Source organism: Oreochromis aureus, linkage group 3 (assembly GCF_013358895.1).
Source record: "Oreochromis aureus strain Israel breed Guangdong linkage group 3, ZZ_aureus, whole genome shotgun sequence".
NCBI classification, from domain to species: Eukaryota; Metazoa; Chordata; class Actinopteri; order Cichliformes; family Cichlidae; genus Oreochromis; species Oreochromis aureus.
Genome location: NC_052944.1, coordinates 42,658,545 through 42,686,478, shown reverse-complemented (window position 1 = coordinate 42,686,478; position 27,934 = coordinate 42,658,545). Strand labels below are relative to the sequence as shown.

Sequence of the window (27,934 nt, the reverse complement as noted above, 5' to 3'; positions counted from 1 at the left end):
GAGGGGACTCCTGCAGATGGGTGAGTTGTAGCTAACTTTGTATACAGTCATGGAGAGGTTTTTTGTCTGGCCGAGCGGTGAAGTGCCTGCTGCTCTGGAGTTCGAGTCTCCGGAGGGAAAATCCTGGGGTTCGAGTACCCAGGCTTGTGTTCGGTTCCGGTGTTGTGCAAAAGAAAAGCAGTTGTCTGCCAGAGTAATTGCAGAAACACCGGTCCATCACAGGGAATGGTGGTTCGAGTTCACCGTTGATAATCATGTCTGCACAATACAGTGTGTGGAGTGACGGTATTTTAGCACTTTTCTGCCGGTAAGGGAAGAAGGCCATTGCAGAGGACGCTCTGAATGTAAATATGGGACCTTGATCCAGTAGCAGCGGACGTTGCGACGAGCGGCCAGGGACAAAACTCAATGTGTGACTGTATGTTAAGAACTGTGGGTAAAAGTATGTTGTGAGATGAAAGAGAATGGTTGTGTGGAAAAAGTTGATGTGTGTGTAAAAAACAGTGAAAAATTGGGTTCAAAATGTTGAAAATGGGGAACAAATCAAGGGCAAAAAAAAGAGAGGAGTGTAGAAATTTGTGTAAAACTCATCTCGTCTCCAACTAGCGGAAGGTGGTGGTACTGCAGGCCACCAGCTCCCCTAGTGTGGACACACAAAAAATTTCTTTTTAGCAGAATTGTTGATGAAGAGGGTTTGGTGTTTTTCAATGTAGAACAACTACAATCTCTCTGGGTTTTTAAGAAAGGGGACTTCAGAACCAGAGAGGGGAGACGTGTTTCTTTAAGCAGTGATAAGAATGATCAAAATGTCTCAGTGTGTCACTTGCAGGTGAAGAGCAGACCCGGATCAATTTTCCACGTGCAGCAGTCGGAAGAAAATTATAGGTTAACATCATTAGAAACACTCAAGCCAAGTTTTGGCTGAATTGTTTTACAGCTTAACTTCCATGTGTTTGTCACCCTGAGAACACAAGCTCCAAGAATCTCTCCCTGAAGACAAGAAATGCAGTTCCAGAAAAACGAGATGGATCTCAAGAGCTCACAGCAGTATCCTGAGCAGTGAAGAAAAGGTCCAGCAGCAGCAGCTGTGCAAGACAGCGAGAGCAAGGAGAAAAATGGCATCATCATGACTGGATGGATGGATGTGCATTTCCTACGAGCTGCAACTTCACTGTGTGTGAATGGACCTTTATGAAAGACTGCCTGAGTTGGACATTTGCCACTTTTGGAGCAAAATGGCAAGATGAGACAGTGGAAAACACAGGACAACTGACTCTCACTGGACTGCTGCAAGGGGGGGAGATGAGACCACAGTGGAAGAAGCAGCGGAGAACATAGCTGTTTTAGTGTGGGAAATGAAATTTGGGTTTAGGAAACTGGGAAGAAAAAACTACTGCCTTGCGTGGAGAATTGAAAAGTGTCTGGAGCACCGCAAAGAGGAGAGGTACACAAAAATTACACAAACAGAAAAATGCATTAATCCTACTAACACAAACACACATGCAATGAAGCTCATGAAGACCAAATAGCATTTTAAGCAGGCGTTTCTGTTACCATCATCTTGTCCGGTTCACTTAGTAGTTTAAGAAGTGATACATAGACTAGTGAATTAGTATTATTTTTGGGGAGGGTTGATTGAATCATTGCAGGGGTGAACAGAATGCTGCGGGGGGGGGGGTGTCAGATGAGTGGAGACAGATTATTGAGTTTGTTTCTGATGTGTGGGGGAGGTTTTGGGGATTTTGCATTTTCTTTTGGTACCACTTAGATCGAAACAAAACTAATTGGCAGGTTCAATCACTGTAAGAGAGCATGCTTAGACAACTTCTAAAAGGAGGCCTTCATATTGTTTTGATTTTTAACAGTGCACTGAGATTTTTTTTTGTTTGGCAATTTTGTCATGAAACGCTGTGTGGCAGGCAGGAATTGGACCTAAAATGCAGGCTCTTAGACACAAGGGATGAACTCAAAACCACAGCTTTATTCACAGGCTAGGAAAGCATACAACGTAAACTAAACTAAACTGGGGAATAACACACTAAACTTACAGGGAGACACCAGGAGATCCACACAGCATGAGGGACGACGCGACACTAACTCAGAGAAACACAGGGTTTAAATACACTGGGAAGTAACGAGGGGAATGAGACACAGAAGGAGGGCACAGCTGGAAGAAATCAGGACTGACGAGACAAGGAAGCAAAGCAGGACACATTCACATAAGACACGGACCTTCAAAGTAAAACAGGAAGTATGACAAAGAGACGCGAACTTGGCACAGTGGAGACAGCAACTAAGAAACACCGAGACATAAACCAAGGCAGAGGTCTAAGAACCAAAATACACAGAGGGAAATACTAAGCTTGGAACACAAGAAACTAGACTCGAGGGAGTAACAAAAGACCAACCATGAGAACATAATTCATAATACAGAGTGACAGAAAACAAGAAACTCAAACATGCAAAGACACAGACTTACACAGAACTGAGGGGACACAGAAACATGAAGGGCAAGGGATCAAAACTAGAAACCATAAAACAACTCACAAGTAGAATAATACAAAAACCTTGAAGAACTAAACATGCTGGGTCAAGAGACCCAGGACCCTGACAAATTTCCTCTTTTTGAAGCAGGCCTGCAAGATTGGGATCGAAAGTGCTACACAACATGTTGACAAATCGCAAGTGAGTTTCTCCCAAAAAAATTAAAATGGGCTCCGGAGAAAGCCACTTATTTGGGACAATCAGAAAACAAGTCCCTGCCAAAAAGGATTCAGCGAGGTAATCCAGTCTGAATTCTTTTTTCTTTTTTTGAAATGACATCATTGTTGGCAGTAGAAACTTATTATGTCACGAGAGATTCTACTGTCAGCAAATAAAAAATGGGGACTGATTGTGGGGACTGACAAAAGCTTGACTGACTTGACACCAGTATGCAAGATTGCACCTCCACCCAGAGTGACAAAAGGGTGGATGTATGTATATATGTTTCTTTTTACAGGAGCAGAAAGATGACAGCAACAGGTTGCATGGGCTTTTGGGCCGTGCTGACTTAACCTTTTAATTGCCACTTTCTGTGTCTTTGCGAATTTACTAGGGGTGTGTTATTCATGACCTTGTATTGTTTACCGTGCAGAGGTCACTGTGAGAAAGTACGCATACTTTCTCACAGCAAAGGGTTAATCGTGGGATCTAATCACATGATTTACAGCAGGACACACCACTGGCTAATGTTTTTTTTTTCCTTATGACAGGGCCTGGAGTGAAACTACTCCAGGGGAGAAGCCCTGGGAATTTTTAAGTGACAATTGTTAAAATCTCCCAATTCTTTTAATCTTTGGGCTGAAGGAAGGACAATACTCGGTGTATAAATGCTCAATCAACAATACTTTATTTCCATATAATTCAACACTTAAGAGCATAAGAACCATCATGATGGGGAGACCTGCCTGCAGAGGGTCACAGCAAGTCTCAAAATGGTGACGGGTTACTCAGCTTCTTATAGCCTCTAGTAGCCCCCACCTAGTCATAAAAGCCTAAACATTCACATGTTTTCTCTCTTACGGCGCCTAAGTTATGACCTCGGCTCCCTGTCTTTCTGCTCTCTGTAAAGGTGGGGGTATGGAATGTGGTCTGTCTCTTCTATTATCGGCACAAGGTCCTCTGCACCCAACATTCTCTTCATGATTCAGCAGTATGAAATGTCAAGAAACAGTGTAACACATTCAACAGTGTCGAGTAATACAGGTCAATCCAATAGATCTAATGATTTTCACACTCTTTTAAGTCAGAAGTATAATGCAAACTAAAACTACATACTGATCACACACTCTATATTAAGGGGTATAATATGATCTACAGCAGTATCATAATTCAACTGCTTTGATTACAGATATAAGGTAACATATGATAACAGAATAATCTCACACAATGCACAACTTTATTGTGTATGTCTAATTGTGTTAAACTAACATTTGGCAAAAGAGGGTTTTCCGGGGAAGTGTTCATTTTTAAATTGCAGAGACCGTGAGATGAGAGATATGGAAGAAGAGATTGAAGTGCAGATGCAGACCATGACTGGGAGAGAAGGCTTCAAGAGGGGACCATCTGCAGGACAACTGACAAACGACAGTGGGCTGCAACACTGGGCTTCCAAAGGATTGTCACGAGGAGATTTTGAACAGCAAAAATCTTAAAATAAAATGAAAGAGTTTCACCGTTGACGTTGAGGAAGACAACTAAGGTGTACGACGTGCTCTGCCTTAAATCTACAGCCGCGTTGGAACAGAAAATCGAGGGATGAAGAGAGCGTGCCAAGCTCCAAAGTTGACAGCACAGAGGGAGATCAGCGTTGGAATTATGACTCTGTAAATGGCACAGACACCAGGAGCCATGGCCATATAACCACCTAATGCTGTTTCACTTTGCCATGCAAAGTACTTTGACACTCTAGAGAAGACCTTTCCTCTGTATCATTGTTGTAGCCATTTGCATGTGAGAGCTTAGATTGTGGGGAAGATTAAAGATGAACAAAGGGTGAGAGAACAGTGAAGTGAGGATACACAGTGTGAAACGCCTTTAAGTGTACAATAATGTTGATGTGATATACAGAATGTCAGGAAAGAAATTCTGGTATTAATGTGATTCTTGATTTAAGAATCAAAGGGTGGGATTGTAAAGGAATTTCTTTTATTTATGTACTAATCACATTATTTTATTGTATAATGCCTTGGTGCCACTGGATTTTAACATGTCTGACACTCATACTGTAAGACAAATGGTGGGGGTCTATTTAGGAAGTTGGGGGAAGCAGACAACTCCACAGGAGGGAGAGTCTTTTGTCTCTTCGAGGACTCTGGGAGGTAGCAAGGGAGTGTGAACCTTAACACTAGATTTACTATCCTGCGCAAATTTGCGTAACTTCCCTAAACCCAATACCCCCTAGAATTACTGGCTTTTTTATTTTCTGGTGCAAGTCCCGAGGTGTTAAGCACCCCTGCTGAGATTTTCACAGGTCGTCAGCTTGTTTCTCCTACAGCTTTTGTTGTGCAAACCACCCATTGTCCTTGAGGCCTGGCACATTTGCATTTGCTCACTCAGAGTTGCTCAGATCCAAGGCAGGCCAAACCTCTGTGTTACAACTTTCAGAAATGCCTGATAGAAATGCTTCAACTTACTCATGAGATTTTGACCACATTTTTTTGCGGAAGTCACAACTATACTGAATGCACGACCGTTGTTGCCAGCTGCAAGAAATGCTTGGTAGGGAACAGCTGTTCCCTACCAAGGTTCGTTCAAAGTTTGAAAGACTTTGAAATAAAACAGACTTGTGTACCCATATATTGTGAATGTCTGTCTTTTGTATGTAGGTTGTAACACAGAGGTTTGGCCTGCCTTGGACCTAAGTAAACAAATGCCAATGTTGCACAAACACACACACACACACACACACACACACACACACACACACACACACACACACACACACACACACAGCAAATCTGCATTTATTTGTCCCACAAGTGGAAAATCTGCATTGTCATTGCAAAAAGTGGACAGAGCACGGTATAGAAAGTGCACTATACAAACAATCTGGAAACATAAATATGGACACGTGTATTCAAAAATATTGGTGTAGTATACACACACACACACACATATCTATCTGTCTACGTGTGTGTGTGTGTGTGTGTGTGTGTGTGTGTGTGTATATATATATATATACACACACACACACATATATAAAAAAAAAAAACACCCCAGCACGCCCCTGTGGGCGGTTTATCCTTCAAGCTCGGGTCCTCTACCAGAGGCCTGGGAGCTTGAGGGTCCCTGCGCAGTATCTTAGCTGTTCCTAGGACTGCGCTCTTCTGGACAGAGATCTCCGATGTTGTTCCCGGGATCTGCTATATATATATATATATATATATATATATATCTGTATGATATAGATGTGTCTGTGTGTATAACTAGACTTTATGCTTTAAGTTCATGAACTTATGGCATTCATTTCAATCCTGTTTGTAAGAGCAATCATGTGTCCTGTTGGTGCCATTGTGGATTGCTGGTCAGAAAGTTTTCTGGTGCCACTAATCAAAGAGACAATGCCCGAGATAGATTCATTTCAATTATGCAACACCTTCGATTTGATGACAGGGACACGCGGGCAGAACGGGTGAAAACAGACAAATTTGCAGCGATCTCCGACATCTGGACACGCTTCAACGAGAACTGTGCTAAGAGTTTCACTCCAGGGGAACACATGACCATAGATGAACAGCTGTTCCCTACCAAGGTTCGTTGTCCATTCACCCAGTATATTGCAACCAAGCCAGACAAATTTGGGATCAAGTTCTGGATGGCCACGGATTTGGACACCAAATATGTCTGCAGTGCATCTCCTTACTTGGGAAAGGACCCCAGTCGTCAGAAGGGAGAGAGGCTGGCAGAGAACGTGGTCATGAAACTGATGGAGCCGTTTTTGGATGATGGAAGAAATGTCACAACGGACAATTTCTTTACTTCACTGTCACTGTCGCACAGACTGCTGCAGCGCAAAAACAACATTACTGGGCACGGTGAATAAAGTCCGGCGTGAACTTCCTCAACTTGCAAAAGATACTGCAAAGCGAGAGGTATTCTCCACTTCAGTGCTTAGAAGTGGCAGTGTGTCCTTGACAATTTATGCACCTAAAAAACCAAGACTGTGTGTGTGTTCTAAGTTCCATGCACCAAGACGTGACGATCGGTGACGGCAGAAAGAGGAAACCCAACACGATCACAGACTACAACCACATGAAGGTATGTGAATGTGTGTACAATTTACACCAGTGCTACAATGTTTTCTGATGTGTGCTATACAGGCCTATAGAAAAAACATATACTCATGACTCTCTCGCTCTGCTTTTACAGTGTGGTGTAGACGTGTTGGACCAAATGGCACGGATGTATTCTGTAAGATCAGCAACACGCAGGTGGCCAGTAGCGGTTTTCTACAATATGCTGGACCTGGCGGCAGTGAATGCCTACATTTTGTACAAGGCATGTACAGGGTGGACAGGCAAAAGAAGATTGTTTCTGCGTCTTCTAGCTCAGCAACTTCGTTGCCGATTCATGCAGCACAAGGAAATCTTAGCACAGAGGCAGGTGCTGTGCCAGGGACTGTAAAGACAACACAGTGCCAGGTGCAAGAGAGCTGCAACAGGAATCGCAGCAGATTTACCTGTGCAACATGTAAGAAATTCACCTGTGCCAAATGCAGGGATGATGGACACTGGGTCTGCAAACCCTGTAAAGTTTGAAACACTTTGAAATAAAACAGACTTGTGTACCCATATAATGTGAATGTCTGTCTTTTGTATGTAGGTTGTAACACAGAGGTTTGGCCTGCCTTGGATCTGAGTAAACAAATGCCAATGTTGCGCACACACACACACACACACACACACACACACACACACACACACACACACACACACACACACACACACACAGCAAATCTGCATTTATTTGTCCCACAAGTAGAAAATCTGCATTGTCATTGCAAAAAAGTGGACAGAGCACGGTATAGAAAGTGCACTATACAAACATTTTATATATATATACATATATACATATTTTATATATATATACATATATACATACATACATAGTTATACACACAGACACATCTATATATATATACACACACACACATATGTGTATGTATATATATATATATGTGTGTGTGTGTGTATATGATATAGATGTGTCTGTGTGTATAACTAGACTTTATGCATATTATATAAGGTGTGGCTATATAAATATATAAATATATGTACAACTCTGTGTATATATGTTTATGGACAGGCATGCAGGCAGGTAAGGAAGGAAAGCAGCCTTGCAGGGAAGGAAAAACTTGAATCTCTCATGGTTAGGGGTTGGGGAGGTGTGTGTTGCACAACAAAAGCAGGAGAACAATGGAGCTGACGACCTGTGAAAATCTCAGCGGGGTGCCAAGAGGTGTTAAGGTTGGGGGGAATTTACGCAAATCTGCGCAGGCCAGTAAATCTAGTAGTAGGGACTTGCACCAGGGAAAAAAGGCTCAGTAATTCTAGTGTTAAGGTGTGAAACAGCTGTGTACTGCCTTTTTTTCCTGTGGAAGGTATTTAACTGAGAGCCATGCTAGGCTCAGTGAGACTCTGCTGACCTGCCCCGTGGTCATGCAGGCTCTCCACAAGCTTGGTTTTCTGTTCTGTGTGTGTTTTGATTAAAGAATGTTGGCTACCACTCACCACTCATCTGCAGGCTTTATTTAATGGAAAACTTCCACAACAGGCTGTAAGAAAAGTCTGGTTGATAGAAAAAAGTCTGTTTTGCGTCAGTCAGTATGATACAGGAAAAAATAACCTGAAATGTTTCTTACTCAAAGGTGTGAGTGATGCATGAGTGTTATCTGGTTAGTAGCTTGTAGTACAGTAATTTCATTCTCAAAGTGAAAAAAACAATTCTGAAAAAATATATATATTTTACGTTGAATTTCAGGTTTTTGTTTTCTGGATTAATCTGTATTTCTTAGGTAATATGATAGCATGTTATTTTTAAGAACACAGAAGTAGGTTGTCAGATTTGTAACATTAGTTCCACTATATAATACTATAAAACATAACAGTTTTTTGTTTATTTTCAACGTGCAAATTTATTCCATTAGTTATCTGAGCTTTTGTTTACAATGTGCTCATGTAAAATTAACTATTTTAAAGTGAAGTATGCAGACTGCATTTCAATTAAATTAAATTAAATTTTATTCATATAGCGCCAAATCACAACGACAGTCACCTCAAGGTTTTTATTGTAAGGTAGACTCTACAATAATACATACAGAGAAAAACCCAATAATCATATGACCCCCTATGAGCAAGCACTTGGGTGACAGTGTGAAGAAAAAACCTTTTAACAGGAAGAAACCTCCGGCAGAACCAGGCTCAGGGAGGGGCGGGGCCATCTGCTGCGACCAGTTGGGGTGAGAGAAGGAAAACAGGATAAAGACATGCTGTGGAAGAGAGACAGAGATTAATAATAACTCAAATACATAAAATGTAGAGAGGTCTAAGAAAACATGAGTGAGAAAGGTGAGGAGAAGAAATACTCAGTGCATCATGGGAGTTACCCAGCAGTCTACACCTATTGCAGCATAACTAAGGGAGGATTTGGAGTGACCTGTTACAGCCCTAACTATATGCTTTAGCAAAAAGGAAAGTTTTAACTCTAATCTTAAAAGCAGAGATAGTGTCTGTTTCCCAAATCCAAACTGGAAGCTGGTTCCACAGAAGAGGGGCCTGAAAACTGAAGCATAGATAGAAGCGTAGAATTACGTGAAGTATAGGTTCCAATTCGGAAATTAATTCCGACAAGTTGATTTAGTATAACCAAGAAGGAACTCACTGAGAAAGAACAGCATTACAGGAACCAAGACAGGAAGCAACATTCAGGTTTAGATAACAGAAAAACTGAGTTATACAGACAGAGCTTTAGCAAGCTCTCAATAGTCAGTATACAGTACTTAGTTTAAACAGTGGTAATAATTATTTTGTCCTATTTAATACTGACTCTGCTGACTGTTAGTCTGTGTTGATCAGCAGAAATGTGTCATATAAATCTGAATTTTCAGAAAAAAACACACACCAAAGGAAACAGTCTGACACTTCATTGTTTTAAACTTTATTTGGACATCTTTAGTTTATGCTTGAAGTTAAATAATCAGTATTAGTTCTGAAACCAAGTTGGTTGCAGATCAACACTGAGCCTTAATGGGACAGTGTGGGTGTTCTCAGAACAGCAACTGTGATCTTAACCACATGACATCCTACAGAATATAGTTCAAATAATTAAAATTTCAGTTAATCAGTCAGAAATTAAACAAAAAACAAAAAACTCAGAGATAAACAAGGAGATGCAAACAGTTTCAGAGTTGACAAAAATCTCAATCTGCACAGGTTGTACACACAGCATATAATGTAATAGTTTACACCCACACACCAACAGACTAGAAGTCCTGTTTAACATTTGTAGACCTACTGATTTTGATCAGATTGACAGTTTGACCTATAAGTCACAATGGTTTTATGTATTTTGAGTTAAAAATTACATGTATAAAGATCTGACAACAGCTTTGGTGAACTGTAGTTTAGTTTAGTACCATTGTCAGAGTTTTCATCAGTTATTTAGATTTAGAAGATGAAGTTGGATCAACTCAGGTCAAGAAAGTGTTTCTGGATCCAGGAACTGTTTAAAGAGCAGAATTTGTTTTTAACTGTAAACTTTAAATTCTCAGAAATGAAACTGAATACATGAACTACAGACAAACTATTTTTTAAGTTGTCTGTGAAGGTTCTCAGTCATCCAGGTCATCATAGTCAAAGGAGTTTGCAAAGAAAAGCGTCTGGACTTCTTTGAGTTGCTAGAAGACATTTCACCTTTCATCCGAGAAGCTTCTTCAGTTCTAAGGTCAAATGGCCGAGAGTCCCCGATTTAAACCCAGTGGGAGTTTCCCCCCAAAGAGGGACAAAAGGACCCCCTGATGATCCTCTAATCACATGAGCCAAGGTGTGAAAGCGGGTGTGGGACCTAATCAGCCAGGGTTTCGGGTGAGCTCATTGTGAAACCTGGCCCCACCGTATCATGTGATTTCCTGAGGTCAGATGGCCCAGGATGTGAGTGGGCGTCAGGGGCGATTCTAGGATCAGAGCTTTGGGGGTGCTGAGCACCCAGAGAGCTGCCCATCCAGGCAAGGTAAACTTTACTCGTCACGATGAGACTTCTTCCCTGTCTCTGTCAGTCCCTGCATCCTTAAATGTCTCCAGTTGTCCCGAGTTCCCTCTGACTGTCTCCTTGGTGCATTTAAACCTGTTCCTCCCTGTCCTCATCATCTGTTGTCTTCATCTCCGTTATCAGTCATCATAATTTTACCATCTCTGTGCAAGTCTGCAAATTTCTTTATTAAGTCATAAGATTCTTAAATTCATCAAGTCTCTCTGTGCCTGGGTCCTCGTCACAAAACATGACATCACTGTTTTGTACATTTTAACACAATTTAATCCCCACATTTGTGAAAGAAAAGCAAAACACTTTTTTGAAAAGTTTGTAACAAAACCATCAAATCTGATAAAGGTTATTTAAATGCTGCTAAAGTCGACTACTGCTAAAGAAGAATGGATTGGAATTTTAAAAAAAAAAAACATATCCTAACCTTAATTACTGCGGGAGAATAATGAATGATGCTCATAGTGAGTAAAAAGTAAACTGAGTGCATTTTTTGGCCAGAGATTCACTTTTAAAGTGTATGTATAATATAATACAGATACATAAAAATACACTCCAAAAATAGAAGAGTCCTTGAAATGTACAAAATATTATTAAAAAATTAGAAAAATGGAGACACCTTGGCCTCTGGTACAATGTATACAATGTATGAAAAGATCTTTAGTGCAGATTCTACTATGGCCCTGCAGATTTTTTCTTTTCTTTTATCCTATGTCGCCTCACCTTGAGGTTGGCAAATCTGTCTATCACATTTTGGTGGTCAAGTCTCTCAAGCATCTCTTTCTCAGCTGACATCACAGCCAGGTGCTGGAGTCTGCTTTGACCCATGGTCCTTCTCAGCAGGTATGGAGCTGACTCAAGACACTAAAAGACCTTTCACAGCTACAGCTGCTAACTGGGTTTGTTAGGGCAACCTGAATAACAGTTTTCAGTGTGGGGAAGATCTGATTATCCAGAATATTGTACAATGTTAACATATCTGGAATGGCACCAGCCTCACTCTTGAGCTTCAAAACGTTTTTGGCAACCGTGACTTCCTCTGACTGAAGCTCAATATGGTAATGCAGTGCCAGGACTGACAACCCAGTTTGTTTTGCAGATTCTGTACAGCAGCTTTAATATAGGGAGAACACAACTTCCAGATTGTATGAGTAAAATCAGGTTTTTTCTTTGCCAGTTTAACAGTTTCTGTTTTGCCTGTTAGTATTCCCTGTCTGTTTTCTTACCTGGTTCTTCCTGACCTTGTACTTTCTCCTCATGTTCCCCTCTTTCCTCTCTCCCTCTTTGGACCGACAATCACACACAAATAGATTGTATTCAATTAGATTAAATAAAATACTATTAAGATCACTAATAAAAAAAGTCCTCTCTCAGTGTACTTTCAACCAAAAGGCAAATAACCAAACCACATGTACATCTAATAAAGGATATAAATACTGAAACACTGATCCAATATTATCCTTTATTGATGGATCATTTGATCCTACACTTTTACCTGAATGTGGCTTCTTTTTTTGAAAAAACTTCCTCATATCCAATATGAACCTGGCTATCTCTCTGTACACACAGACACACACACACACACACACACAACGGGAGTTATAAGGTTAATGGGCATCCAGCCAGTTAGCTAGTTAGTACCTTGTACATAGGACAAAATATCCAGTTTCTCTCATTACATTTCAAACAGGACAGTGGTAACAACAGCAGGCTACGGACAATGTTAAGTTTTAGATTTTAAATAGGCATTAAAGCGTCTGGGGAGGGATCTCAAAACTGGATTATAGATGGCAGACAGTTGGTGTCGTAAACCACCGCCTCTGTTCAAAGATGGTCGCTCACAGTGGACATAAATGGCCTCTTTCACTCCTCTTTCAAACCATCTGTCCTCTCTGTCCAAAATGTGAACGTTGGCATCCTCGAAAGAGTGACCTTTATCCTTAAGATGCAGATGGACTGCTGAGTCTTGTCCCTTGGAGTTGGCTCTTCTATGTTGTGCCATGCGCTTGTGAAGTGGCTGTTTGGTCTCTCCAATGTAGAGGTCTGGGCATTCCTTGCTGCACTGTACAGCATACACCACGTTGTTAAGTCTGTGTTTTGGAGTTTTGTCTTTCGGGTGAACCAGTTTCTGTCTGAGTGTGTTGCTGGGTCTGAAGTACACTGTTCATCTGGATTTAGCATTTTCAGTGGGAGAAACGTTGTCACTCATCCAAGTGACTTCTTTAGTCTCAGCTGACTGCAGGTTTCCCCAACCTTATAAACAGTACATTTAGGATTTCAATTAGTGCACTATAAATCTACACATGTTGCATTTTGCTTGTTCTACATTCCATTTTGGTTATAGTTGATCACTAGTGGACCTGGTTCATTTGGTAATCGTCTAATGTATTGGTACTTTCTTTGCTAGTTGCTTCAATTTTGAGAAAATTATTATCTCTGAACCCCCAATTAGCATGATTTTCAGCAGCAGTTGCTCAAAGTAACCATGTGTGATTGATTTTCTTTTGATAGCAGATGTAACATATGAAAGATAGATCTGACTGAGAAACCAAGGCATGACAATCATGTGGTAAAATGTATCCTTTTTGTCCGTTTTTCTGACTCTTCACTGGATAGTGTCTTACAAGATAACATCATGTTGTTTTCAACAAGATGCTGAACTGTATAAGCCATAAACTTGTCAGGCCATGGAGCAAATCATCAGCAGGGTCATCTTCCTATTGTCTCCTATACAATCTAAGTCACCTGCTGCTGGCATTAGAAAAAGGAAATTTATCCAAACTTCATATGTTTACAGTGTGTTGACAGCTTTCCTGCTTGTTCTACTGTTTGCAAGTAGGAAAAATGCAAAAGAATATGTAATAAACTATTCAAGTATTAAAAATTCTGGAAAGAAATGATCACAAAAGAAGATTTCAAAGTATTTTAATTTGCATAAGGTTTTGACAAACAATAGAAATATGTGTGTGATAACAACATCTTAAAATGTTATTCCTCAGAATTATTTAAGAAAGGATGATTTCTTAATGACAATGATTAGGTACCTAAAATATTTTAAAGAAAGTATAGCAAATCCAGACAGACAGAAAAATCCCAATTAAAATGATAAAGTTGCTAAAGAAAAACAAAACCTACTGGCCCAAATATAGTAGAATAAAAGGCTAGTGTTCATCTTGAAGTTGTAAAATAAAATGTCAGGTGAAGTACTTCTTGTTTGTATGGAAAAAAAATTGTGTAAATGTGTTGATCTACTTCCCAACAGTTCCAGCAAACACGTGGAGCAACACAACAAGAACACAGACTTTGGTGAAGTGAGTGAAGTGGATCAGGTTTTCACCACAGCAAGATAAACCATCACATCGTTGCTGGTGATGTTGAATTGTCTGGGGAGGTGAAGGTGAAAAACTTTGGTGCTGTCCCTGTAACTGTGTCGCTGATCCATTTCTGGTATGGGGACACACAAGTGAAGACTGAAGGAAATGCACCGCATGCACTGACACTCAAAACTCCACTCTGGACCCACACTGATTTGCGTTTGGTCATGAGTGGCGCCCCATAAGTAAACTGTGGAAAGAAATTGATAAAGTTATTTGGACAGATGTGTGTCTCTTAGAGGTCAACCTTCAGCAACATCCACCTGTTAAACAATGATTTGTTTTCGGTAACTCTTTTTATACACTTCTCAAATATTTTAAGGGAACACTTGATTATCATGGTATAACACGAAGTCAGTAAAACTTCAGGGATATCAATCAGTTCATTTGGTAAACATAAACCACTGTGAATCCATTTCAGCTGCTTTGGTGTAAATGAAAGTGACGACAGGTGCACTGCAGAAGAAGCAACAAGACAGTCACACAAAGGGATTGACTTTGATGTTTTGTTTTGTTTTTTTACATCAGACACCCTTCCTGAATGTAAATTCCACAACCCCCCGGAATTTGTGTTTCCTATTTTTCAAGAATCAGGAATCTTGTTAGTGAGCATGTTGGGGGGGGGGGGTTGTTAATCACTACATTATGAAGCCACGGCTATATTTTTACACATAGTGTCCGAAAGTCTCCTTATATTTCAATCGCATCGCTATTGGTGGCTCTTACCCGACATCAGAGGAGCTACAGGGAGTGCAGCCTGATGTGCTTCACAGAGTCGTGGCTAACTGCGCTAACTCCGGACTCACATGTAAACATGGATGGTTTTCATCTGATCCGGGCCAACAGAACAACAGAGAGTGGTAAGAAGAGAGGAGGGGGTCTGGCTGTGTTTGTGAACAATAGATGGTGTAACTCTGGGCATTTATCTGTCAAAGAGACGCTATGCTGTAAGGACATTGAGCTGCTAGCGGTTAGCATGAGACCGTACTATCTACCGCGAGAGTTTACACACGTGATTATGATAGCCGTGTATGTCACAGGGGAAAGTACCACAACTGTGGAAGACATTCTGTGTGGTACCGGTACCTAAGACCTCCCATCCCAAGGACCTCAGCAGCTACAAGCCGGTAGCCCTGACATCGCATCTGATGAAGACCCTCGAGAAGTTGGTTCTAAACCATCTGCGCCCCCTGGTGAGGTCTTCATTGGATCCGCTGCGGTTTGCTTACCAGCCTGGCATCGGGGTGGAGGACGCCATCATCTACCTCCTGCACCGAGCTCTGACTCACCTGGAGAAGCCTGGAAGCACTGTGAGGATCATGTTCTTTGATTTCTCCAGTGCTTTCAACACCATCCAGCCACGACTTCTGAGAGACAAGCTGGAGCTATCGGGAGTGGACCACCACATGTCCCAGTGGATACCGGACTACCTCACAGAACGCCCACAGTATGTGAGGTCACAGGGCTGTGTCTCTGACACGCTGGTCTGCAGTACGGGGGCCCCACAGGGAACTGTACTGGCACCGTTCCTCTTCACCCTCTACACTGCAGACTTCTCCATCAACTCCCCACGCTGCCACCTACAGAAGTTCTCTGACAACTCTGCCATAGTCAACCTCATCACAGGTGAGGACGACTCAGAGTACAGACAGTGGACTCTGGACTTTGTAGACTGGTGTCAGCAGACCCACCTGCTGATCAACGCCGGGAAAACCAAGGAGTTGGTGGTGGATTTCCGGAGACGCAGACCCACCACACTGACACCGGTGAACATCCAGGGAGTGGACACTGAGATAGTGGACTCTTATAGGTACCTGGGTGTTCACCTGAATAATAAATTGGACTGGAGCCACAACACTGATGATCTTTACAGGAAGGGTCAGAGCAGACTCTACCTGCTGAGGCGGCTGAGGTCATTTGGAGTACAGGGAACGCTTTTAAAGACCTTCTATGACTCTGTGGTGGCATCTGTAATTTTTTTACAGTGTGGTATGTTGGAGCAGCAGTTTATTGGCAGCTGAGAGGAAGAGGTTGAATAAACTCATCAGGAAGGCCAGCTCTGCTCTGGGATGCACCCTGGACCCAGTGCAGGTGGTGGGAGACAGAAGGACTCTGGCCAAAATAACATCTCTGATGGACAGAGTCTCCCAACCCATGCATGTAAATGTTGCTGAACTGCAGAGCTCCTTCAGTGACAGACTGCTGCATCCTAGATGCATGAAGGAGCGTTTCCGCAGGTCCTTCCTCCCTGCAGCTGTCAGACTGTACAATCAGAACTGCTCCCAAAATTCATAGATGTTTACATCTGCGCTGTAACTGCAATAAGTTAATCAACTGATTCGCACTACAACCTGGTTTGCCTCTTATCTGTAGTTATTTATATTTAATTTAATAACTGTACAGTACTCTGTATTTAGTAACCATTGTCCTTAATGTAAATATGTAAGAAAAATTGTGTATGTTTCTGTTCTGTGTCCTGTGTACTGTTTGTTTGTATATGTGCCTTTCTGGCTGCTGTTACAACCAAATTTCCCCTTGTGGGACAATTGAAGGATTATTCTATTCTATTCTATTCTATTCTATTCTATTCTAGTCTTCTATAAGTGCAATGTTAATTTCTGCCGATAAGTTCCACTTTGTTCTTACTGTTTCCTGCGGTGATGACGTCACATGCTTTTAAGACGGTCCTGCCGTATCACGAGTCCGAGGAGCGCTAGGCATGTTTTTCTCCATGAGTGCGGGGGAATAGCGATCTCCAGCCGTGCGCGTTTCTGCGCAAATGTGAGTCAAAATCCCTCCAGTTCTATGAGTCCATTTCCACTTATAGCACGGGTTGTACTTTAACGTTAATTACAGGGGGTTTATGCTAGGAGATTTATCGAGATTGGTAGAGGCATGTGACTTACCACCGTAGCCTTTGTTGTGGGTTGGATCTGTGCACCGCAGTTGGATTATTTAGCCACTAGAGAGCACTGAAGACCATGTAATTGCTGACCTTTCCTAATTTGGGGGCATTAGGTCTTTTCTGTTGCCTGAGATATGCAGATATTCTTGTTTCCTGCCTGTTCAAATGGGATTGTGGGACTTTCTTATGTCTTATTTCTTATATACTTTCATTAAAGTATATCTGGACATCACTCTCTGTGCCCCACTCTCTGACCGGGGTTTAAGTCCTGAGGGAGCTATCATCCCAGCATCCCAGAGATAACTCTAACACATAGAGTATATAAACATATGAGCACTGTAGTTACTTAAAACCTTTTTGTTAGTGTTAAGCTTGGCTGAATAGTCCATGACGGTTCCTTTCAACCGAATGTATAAAATGGAAACTGGCGTTTTGTGCTGTCAGTTAATCAGTCACGTATATTTGTGAAAGAAAACTATGACACAAGTATCAATTCATAAGATTTCCCTACACTGAAAGTGACATAAAAAGTGAAAAGTGTCTTTTAAGGACAGACTGCAAAGAATTTGAATTAAACTGAAATTGTGAAAGGCAGGAAAATGGAAAAAGAGAACTGATATTACCAGCATCATCTGGAGCTTCCAAATATTGATTCTAGTAAAACTATCTGGCTGACCTGTTGCAGTAAGGAACTCAGTTCTTTTAAAATTCATCATAATGTCTTGGATTTAAAATTAAATAGCTTAAAAAAACCTTTGATAAAACATGAACATGAACATTATATCTATGGACAACTACAGCAAAACAATAAATCAAAGTGTGATTAAAAGCAAGAGATTATCAGTGAACAACAGATTGCATAATATTTTAAATATATTTAAAAAACAAACAAACAAAAAACGTTATAGTCACCAAACATGAATCATTGTCTCCAGCACAGATCATGTTCTCTGTAATCTTGGGATAGCTCCCTTGAAAGATGCCTTTGCACTCATTGTTTTCCACTATTGGTACTTTTGCCTCCTGCAGGGTTTTGGTGAAAGTACCATCACCTAATTGGAGAGAAATCAAAGATCAGGTCTACCCAAAGACTCCAACACAATGCTGTAAAAGAAAATAAAAAGTTTATAACTTACTATTATAAACCAAACCGATAATCCAGCTGCTGCGCTCGTTGTTGAAAGTGCTGTTTTCTGAGGGTAAGTAGATCGGCTGAATGTAGTCTGTGAAATTCACAGGAGCTGACAGCTTCAGAAGACATATGTTGTTCTCAAGAGTTGTGAAGTCGAATTCAGGATGGCAGATGATGTTTTCCACTGTTCGATTCACTTGATTTGGGTTTGAACCTGACAGGTTGTAACCTCCCAGATACACAGTTGGAACCCACTCTGTTAGTGTGTCACTTGACACACACATAAGCACAAAAAAGATTATTTTTAAAGCACCTGATGTTGATCATTAAGACAGTACTAAGCAGTCAGCAGATTTAATTTTAAACAAATGTGGCATCTCTTTTCATTGTTATACAGACATCGCCGTGCATTGCAGTTCAGCACTTTGGTCAACAGCTGTTGTTTTTAAATGTTAGCCAAAGGCACATCACAGCTGGCTGTGAGGAAATCTTAACAAAATGATGTCTGGTATTCATTTACTGCACATAAATATTACAGATCATTATAGTGTCAACAAAAGCGTAAACTTGCAGCAGCAACTCACAGTGGAATGAAGGACGCAACTGTCAGCACCCACTGGTCGTTGATCAGAGACCCTCCAAACTGAAATCCAACTATAACTATAGCAGCATACGAGGGCCAACTTCCTGGTGTTGCATCTTGACCTGTGATAATGCTGCTGCTGTTCCCAGGCTTGCTCCCACATTCTGACAAAAGAAAGGAGACAACAGTTAAACAGTGAGAACACTGATCAGCAGTGTTGGGACTAACGCGTTATTAAGTAACGCGTTACAGTAACTACGTTATTATTGTGGTAACGAGCACGGTAACTAGTTATTATGCCAAAATCAGGAAGCCGTTAATCGTTACTGGGATTTAGATAGGCTCGTTATTCGTTACTTCGTGTGGTGGCTATCGCGGAGCTTCCACAGATTCAGTAACATTAGCAAGTGGTGGAGGCCAGCCGGTGGATCAGGGAAAAGGGAGGCAGGAGGAGCAGAGACCCGAGGCGGCCGCCGGTCCGAGTGTCAGGTGAACTGAAATTCAGGTAAGAAGTTATGATCTGCAGTCTATCTGGGTCAGATAACCAAGTTTAGGTGGAGTTTATTTTCGTTATGCTGACTTTTTCGTACTGGGTACTAGCTAGTGTGAGGAATTGAGGTGTTATTTTTCTGCCATTTTTATTATTTCATTTTATTAATTCTATTTTTATTATTTTGTTATTGCTATTGCATCATAATCATATAACAAGCATTTGCATTGACGCATTTATTAATAGTGATATTGCATTTAGATGTTTAAACACATTGGCACCCAATTAAGCTTTATTACAGGTGCAGTTATAACCACTTTAAACTGTTGAGTTGGATTTATAATCTTAAATGTTTATATGCAGACTGCAGTGTGAAAGAGTAACTCTGTGCCGAAATAAGACAGGAAGTTACATGTTTTTTGAAGTTACATGCTTTGCAGGAAGTGAAACCGAAACCAGAGTCTGAGTGAAAGTTATTCTGAGGAGCTAGTCGGCAGGTGAAATGGGGTGCGATTGTGGTTAGCACATAGACATACACGTAACCACACACACACACACACTTAGTTAGAGGGATCATTTATAGGGGAAAGTTTAAATTGTTTTGCTTGGGGTTGCTTTTAGACTATATTAGGAGGAGCGAACATATTGGCAACTTTTGAAACTGTTGAAACTTTTGTTATGAAAATGATTATAATCATTTATACATAACTGCATTTTGTGTTTATTAAAGAGCTGTTGCTCCTTGGTCAAGTGAGGGTCAAAAACTTTTGGTTGGCGTTATGATCAGCCAATCTACTGTGAGTTTGACTGGAGCTGTGGAAGGATTGCAACACACGCTTACAAGACATGTATATCAGGTTATTTTTATGATCTTTTATTTGTTTACATTCTTTGATTAAGTTTTAAGTAGTACCATTCAAGTAAGACATTTATTCAATATATTACACATCAGTTTCAGTTGTGGATGTGCTGGCCTTTGTCTGGGGAGAAGGTGAGAGGTGAGACAAAGTGCATCTGCGGTGATGACATAACCACATACATACATACACATAGTAGTAGGCCCATTTTGTGGTAAAGAGTTCAGATTTAATTCTGCTATAACTGTAAGAGTGCCGGCGTACGCGACCGAGCTGTTTCAGGAAACCGATCTGCGGATTCCAGCGATAAGCGACAGCGGTGTGGGGGAAAACATCTGCATGGAGGCGAAGACGCGATGTTCTTTTAATTGTGTCACAAGTTGTCAAACAGAACATTTGTGGTTTTGTGATGACGCAACGAGGGGCCGTCACTAAATATACTCTGATGCATATAAAACTGTAGTTTGATGTTTGGAGGATGAGATTGTGGGGCTGTCTGCTTACAGAGTCAGCTCATTCTCCCACACGTGTCTTTTCATTAAAAATCATCGTCTTTACCTTTTGGACCAGTGTGGTTACTTGCATTCCGCCTGTGTTTACTTCCCTATATTTTTTAACCTTAACACTAGCATGATGGAGTTTCTATACAGCTGGGTGGGTGCTATGATGTTACTGATGTTGAACTTTATTTTGTTCATAAGGTTAATTATTAGAGTTGCCAACCGTCCCGTAAAAAACGGAATCGTCTCGTATTCAGAGAAAATATTACGCGTTTCGTATTGAGGTGAAAAGGAACGCAGTTTGTCCCGGACTTCAGCTACAATGAAAAAGACACAAAAGCTGGAGTTATTCTGTGTCTTTGCTGCACAGCTGCCTCCTCTTCTCTCATTCTCTCCCCCTCCCTCTCCTGTTCCTACTACAATCATGAAACTGATCAATGATCAGCTGATCGGCTTTTCTGTCGCAAGTCCCGTTTCTACTCGTTTATTTATCGCCCACTTTGCGCCAGAAAGAAGAAATCAGTGGAGGTCGCGTTAAACAACAGCAGCACGTTTAAGCTTGATCAGCTGTTGTTAGAATGTATTTAATATTAATTTCTACTATCAGCTGATGTTTGCTGGAGCCACAGCTGTGAAAGCTGCTGGTCATGATATCGGTTTGTATATGTGGTGAGAGGGAAACATGAAGATGAAACCAGGAGATGTCCTTACTGAATCATTAGAGCTGAACAGGTGATGGAGAAACAGGTTTACCTTTTAGGTGACATGGATGAGTTGAAGGGAAGTTAGGAACTGTTTCTGAGAGACAAATAACACCAGGATCCTTTTCTAAGTAGCTGACAGCTGGTAACTGTGCAGGGGCGGGTCTAGCAAAGTTTTGCCAGGGGGGCCAGGTAGGGCATTAACAGGGAAAGGGGGCACAAAGAAATACTTTCTTATTCTCATTTAAAATGTCTAGCTTTTAAAAAATAATTATCTGAATCTTACAACAAACGATTGATGCATATATACCATCAAGACAGTGTACATCACTGTCACAACAGTGTTTGTTTTCATTCAAAGGCTTTATGATTTTTCCTATAATAGCGGGCCGGTCTCTAGTCAAAATGCCCGGGCCGATTTTTTGTCCGAGTCCAGCCCTGTATGCAGCTCATCTGCAGTCTGGTGTAACCTACATCTTCCTATTCAGAAGGCAGAATTTCCAAGTTCTGAGTACAATCAAAGCACCACAACTGCAGTTTTTGTGTTGGATGTAAAAAGCGCACATGACGCTGTGACGTAGGCTAGAATCATGGCGGCGGTCAACGACGGTCCAGGCGTGGGATTTCTCTCGTGGAAATGTGCACATTATCTTTTCCTTTCTATTGGTAGGTGGCACAATGCACTTGTGGCAAGTAAGCAAGCTAGAAGACTGGAACTCTCGCTGGGTATCCAGTTATGGAAGCAACACATTAACAAGAGAATTCTGAGTAAAACCAAAGTTACTTTCCCTAGTAACTAGTTACTTCGAAAGTAACGAGTAACTTGAAGTAACTGAGTTACTTTTGATAGAAGTAACTAGTTATGTAACTAAGTTACTAATTTAAAGTAACTTACCCAACACTGCTGATCAGCCACAACAATAAAACCAAACAGAGGTGAGAGATAACCGTGATCAACACAACTCTTTGCTGGGAAATCTTGAGTACTGGCAGTTATGCAGATGTTATTTTAAGAAGTATCAACCCAAAACAGCTGAACATCTAAACATTAGACTGTGGTATACACATGATAAACAAATGGTTCCTCAAGTTATCTCACTCCCTCTCTGTGTCAGAAAACTGGAAGATTTTACGTAACAGAATAATTTAATAGTTTAAAGAAAAACCAAAAGTCAGCACTCTGACTGTTTGTCATTGAAACAACTGTTGATGGTACTGTTTCTTTTTTGTAATTACTGTACAGCTGACAGAAGGAAAAAAAGGTTAAAACCAAACTTGAAACTTGAAGAACATTCTTGTCTGAATGACAGCAATTCTACCAGCTATTTTCGTGTAAAGCTAGCTGTACCTTGTGCTATAGTCATGTAATAACTGTATTTATATTAGACACTATTCAGCTGGCATAAAGGCAGAATTCAGTGAATTAATCTAAGAGTCATCAGCTTAACTTCAAATTCATCTCTGCTACACTGTGACCTAACTCTGAGCATGAAACCACTAACCTGTTTAACCTGCTCTAACATGCAACCTTTAATTAACAGTCAGTCTGCCTTAGGTTGTTTAGCAACACGTTTCACAATATGAAAAAATATAATGCCACATGTACAGACTCAGTCCCAGAGGAAAAAAAAAACTGTTCAATATAACCCTAGACTATGATATTAATATTTTATTTATTTGAAATTAGATGCCTCCTGCTGCCCATTAGAAAAGATTTATTCCAGAAAATCATTCAAATAATTTGAATTATATTTTGACCAAACAACAGAAATAAGCCTAATTTAAAAACATGAGAATTTACACGTGAGCTTTAAATGTTACATGTAAGCAAAGACAGTATGTGTTTGCTGATGTTTGTTGAGCTGATAGAAACACTGCATTTGAGATTAACTGCCACGACAAGTTACTCTGTTATGTTCCTTTTATGTTCAAGTTCCATGACCACAACTTGTCGACACATGGAGTAACTTCAGTGTTGTGCTAAAAGGAGAAAAGCAAAGCAAAAAAAACCCCCAACACCAGGCTACTTTAACCCCTGACTAGTGACGTACGGTTTCGCCTCTTTCATCATATTTGCTTAAGTACAGATACCTGAAAATTCTACTCTACCTACAATAACAAAGTGATTGTCTTGCTTCATTAAATTATAATATTAGATATGACACTGAATGACATTGATGAAAAATGGGATGTTTCCTTGTATTCAGCTGGAACATTTTATTTAGAATAGTGAACATTTGTACCTCAGTAATGAGAAAATATTAAAAAAACCCAAAACTTTTTCTTACCTTTGCATAAGAAGATGATCACCAATGTGAAACTGCACACGAACTGTTGGAGAGCCATTGTTAACAGCACCTGTTTTGTATCTGTCATTGTGTCCTTGGGCAAGACACTTCACCTACCACCTACTGGTGACGGCCAGAGTGCCCGATGGCACGCTATGCCAGCCTCGCTTCTGTCAGTCTGCCCTAGGGCAGTTGTGGCTACAACTGTAGCTTGCCTCCACCAGTGTGTGAATGTGAGAGTGAATGAATAGTGGAATTGTAAAGCGCTTTGAGGGTCTCAAAAAGGGCTATATAAATGCAAATCATTATTATAATAATAATAATAACTTTATTTATATAGCGCTTTCAAACAAAGTGCTGTACAACTATTTGAAACTAAAAAGATAAGTAAAATAAAAGCGATACATAGCAATACAGGTAAAAGACACAATACAAGTTAAATACAGTAAAAATTTAAAAACTAAAAGCAATAGAATTAAGACATGTAAGATAGGGTGAACAAATGTGTCTTCAGCTTAGTTTTAAAAACCACCACAGAGCATGCCTGCCGGATATCTTGAGGGAGGTTGTTCCACAGAAACGGGGCACGAAAAGAAAAAGCACGCTCTCCAATTGTCTTTTTTCTGGCTCTAGGAACCTTTAGAAGGCCAGAGTCCTGGGATCGGAGAGCACGGGATGGAACATAAAGATGTAAAAGGTCGGAGAGGTATGTAGGTGCCAATCCGTTTAAAGCCTTGTAGGTGAGCAGCAGGACCTTAAAATCTGCTCGAACCTGACAAGGTAGCCAATGCAGAGAGTTCAGTACAGGGCTAATGTGCTCAAATTTCCCAGTTCTTGTTAAAATGCGAGCAGCTGCATTTTGCACCATCTGTAGACCTCTAAAACTTTTCTTTGGTAGCCCAGAAAGAAGAGCATTACAGTAATCAACACGTGAAGACACAAATGCATGGACAAGAACCTCTGCAGTGTCGCTTGACAAAACTTGTCTGATTCTGGCTATGTTCCTCAGATGATAAAAAGCGGTCTTTGTTATCTCTTTTACATGAGACTCGAAAGAGAGCACCATATCGAACCACACGCCCAAGTTTTTTACCTTGTCCCTGCAATTTATGACACTGTCATCAATTCTCAAAATGAAATTTTGGGACAAGTGCTGAAATTTGTGTGGCCCAATGACCATCAACTCTGTTTTATCAGTATTTAGGAGCAAGAAATTATCTGATAACCAGCCCTTAATTGCAGATAGACAAGATTCTAGTTTAGAGACTTCAGCATGATTTCCAATGGTTAAAGGAACATAAAGCTGCAGGTCATCAGCGTAACAATGAAAGGTTACATTAAAAGAACGTAAAACAACACCAAGAGGCAGCAGGTACATAGAAAACAGCAATGGTCCAAGTACAGAGCCCTGAGGGACCCCGTGCCTCACTGCACAGGTCTCAGAGAGATCACTTTTATTATTATTATTATATCTAGAAAGTATGCTCAGCTCCACCTATCTCTATAAGTTATGAAGGTATTAGACAACCATGAACTCAGACTAGTTGGTTTTTGTGCCTTATCTTGAGTGCAGTGATGAATATGTTTACTGAAATGTGTAGTATGTCAAACCAAATTCCCCACACAACTCCCTAACAAACTTTATTGAGACCAGAAGGAGGTAATGTTTTTTGTTATGCGTCCCATTCTGTATGTACACTTTACAAGAAACATGACATTTTTAATGTTACAAATAATTGTTATTATTTTAAATCAACACTGCCTTGTTCTATGATTGGGGTACATTTTTACCAATATTTATAAGGACACAAAAGCAGAAACATATGAACAGTTTTGATGAAAACTTTGACGGCACAGTCCAAAGTCCAAACTAAATCTTCTCTGAATGGTTTGCAGAAAACATCTTGCAGACTTAACTCACACAAACGCTCTCAGAAATGAAGAGTCAGCTGGAAAGGCAACTCGCAGAAAATCTAAATAGTGATAAGTGAAAGCCTGAGTGACACTCTTGACTATAACAGTCTGGTGAAATATGATGAGGAGTGGTCCAGGATACTCACATAATACATTGCCCGGACTTTGAACTATATGCTTTCAGACTTAGATTTTAGACCTATTTTATGCTAATATTAATTTGATCTGCAGATCATTAGTTCTTCCACCCTCACCCCACTGGGTAAATGTTATGGCCCTGGGCCTTGGAGCGAGTTAGACTACCCTTTTGTGTTTATGCAAATCTAAGTGTGCTAGGACTCGTGGATGACTGGCTGCTGGGAGTCCTGTGCCAGCCTTCTTTTATGCAGATCACAGTGTGCCAGACCTCGCGGACGATTGGCTGCCTGGAGATCCCATGACCACTCCAAGACAATTGACTGGCTGATTGTCTGCACCTGGGAGTATAAAAAGGCTGAAGATCCTTCACACTCTGGGGAACTGCTGCTTTGAAGTGAACATGCAGTGTCCTCCTTGTCTGCTTTGCATGTGAAGCTTGTTTTTTTTAAACCTGTTTGCTGTGTTGCTCTTTGTTTACTAAACCAGCTGAACTTAGTTTCACTTGAGTTTTGTGATGCTAGCTTGCCTTAGTTAACCTTTAGCTTTTACTTTGTGTGCTGCCAGCTTGCCTTAGTTAACCTTTAGCTTTTACTCTTGACTGTTTTTTCTTTATGTAATAATTGTTTGCCCAGTGGTCTTTTGAACAGCCCTGTTGGTTTTCTGTTTAAAGTTTGAAATTAAAACTAGTGATGGGCAGATGAAACTTCATGAAGCACTGAAGCTTTTCATCCAATTGGTTCACCCCAGCGCAAAGCTTCGTGAAGCTTCATTTGCTCTAGTAGGACATCTAGTGGATGTGAAAATATTAGTTGCCATGAATTTGAAGAGTGCGGCATTTTGCACACAGCCTGTAAATGTCAACAATAAAAGGAGTGTGTAAAACATGTATATTGTAGTGATGGCAGTATACTGTGTATATTTATACTGGCAGTATGGAAAATGATTATTTGGAAATGCTTAAAATGGAAATCATCATTTGCTGTGAGGTGTGGTTGGGGTGTGGAAAGTGGTTGTGCTTTTGTAACGTTGAGGTATGGACAGCTACACACTGAGGCTTTGAGCCTCAGTCCTGCCTGTTCACATTTTATTCTCTAAAAACTACATTGTCACTGCTTTTATGACCTTTTTAGTGGGGAGAACATAGCTAGGATTTAATGATTTAACATATCTTTTAAATCTTTTGTCCTCCACAATGCTAAATGGCTGGGAGTCCTCAATCACCATGCTAACCAGGTCTCCATCTATTTGAGATTGTTCTCCTGAGGAAAGACAATAAAAACAAAGCACAAATATAAATATCACACACGTAACTTATTACAGTTGTATAATATTGTTCTATCATTTAGTAAGATTACTACATGCTATATTATCATGGCATTTGATGGCTCACCTGGTCTTGCTCCACAATCGGTGTTCCCCTTATTCTCATGCAAAGCTCTGTAGTGCCTAAGCATGGATGAGGTGTTGTTGTTATATCCCAGCTCCCTGGCACATAGCAAACACTTCACCTTGTACAAAAGTAAAGACAGCTTAACATAAATTGTATTGCACCATCAGTATTATGAAAATACATCATCTGTACAAATGTACATACCTTGTTGGGAGGAATAAAATCAAAATGTTCCCACACAGGGGAGGACATCCTCCTCTTCTTAGCTGTCTCCATTCTCTCCTGACTTTCTCTCCTCACTCTCCTAAACCTCCAAACTCTCTCCAAACTTTCTCCAAACTGTCTCCAAACTCTCACTAACCGTAACTCTCCATCAAACACCCACATTTTGAATGAAGTCTAAGGGGTTTATATCGCTGTCATAGCTCGCGGCAAAGTTCGAACCGCTTCATGAACCAGTCACGTGGTTTAGCCGGGCAGCGAGGCTTCGGACGTCATCATTTTCAACTCCTCCCATAAACGAAGCAAGCCTCGATACGCGCTTCGCGGAAACGCCCCCTCCATTACTCGACACACGCTTCGAAGCCTCGATACAGAACGTCACATCACTAATTAAAACCTCTTTTCTTTACTCAGTTTTGTGTTGGGGGCTTGTGTATGTTTCTCCTCCCCTGACGCCTAGCAGAGGGGGTCGTAACATAAGTGGGGGCTCGTCCGGGATCCTTCTTTTCCCCATAAGGAGAATTCCCATTTGAAAGAGAACGTGTGTTTTGCTCCATTTTGGGGTTTTTTTTCTGTTCTGCGCTCTTCCCTGTTTTGAGCGCCATGTCGGCTCCATTTTGTTTAGAGGATTTTTTAAAAG

General features: G+C 40.8%; 1 protein-coding gene across 1 annotated transcript; it reads right to left on the bottom strand.

Annotated features, from left to right (window-relative positions):
- Nucleotides 1-602: 602 nt before the first annotated feature.
- LOC120433755 (serine protease 48-like) lies at nt 603-23,703 on the bottom strand. The gene is made up of 5 exons (XM_039600594.1): nt 23,631-23,703; nt 18,796-18,958; nt 18,216-18,481; nt 17,997-18,131; nt 603-640 (listed from the first exon to the last, which is right to left on the bottom strand). The coding sequence occupies exons 1-5, from the start codon at nt 23,686-23,688 to the stop codon at nt 603-605; spliced, it is 660 nt and encodes a 219-aa protein (XP_039456528.1). The 5' UTR covers nt 23,689-23,703.
- Between the last annotated feature and the right edge of the window lie 4,231 nt (nt 23,704-27,934).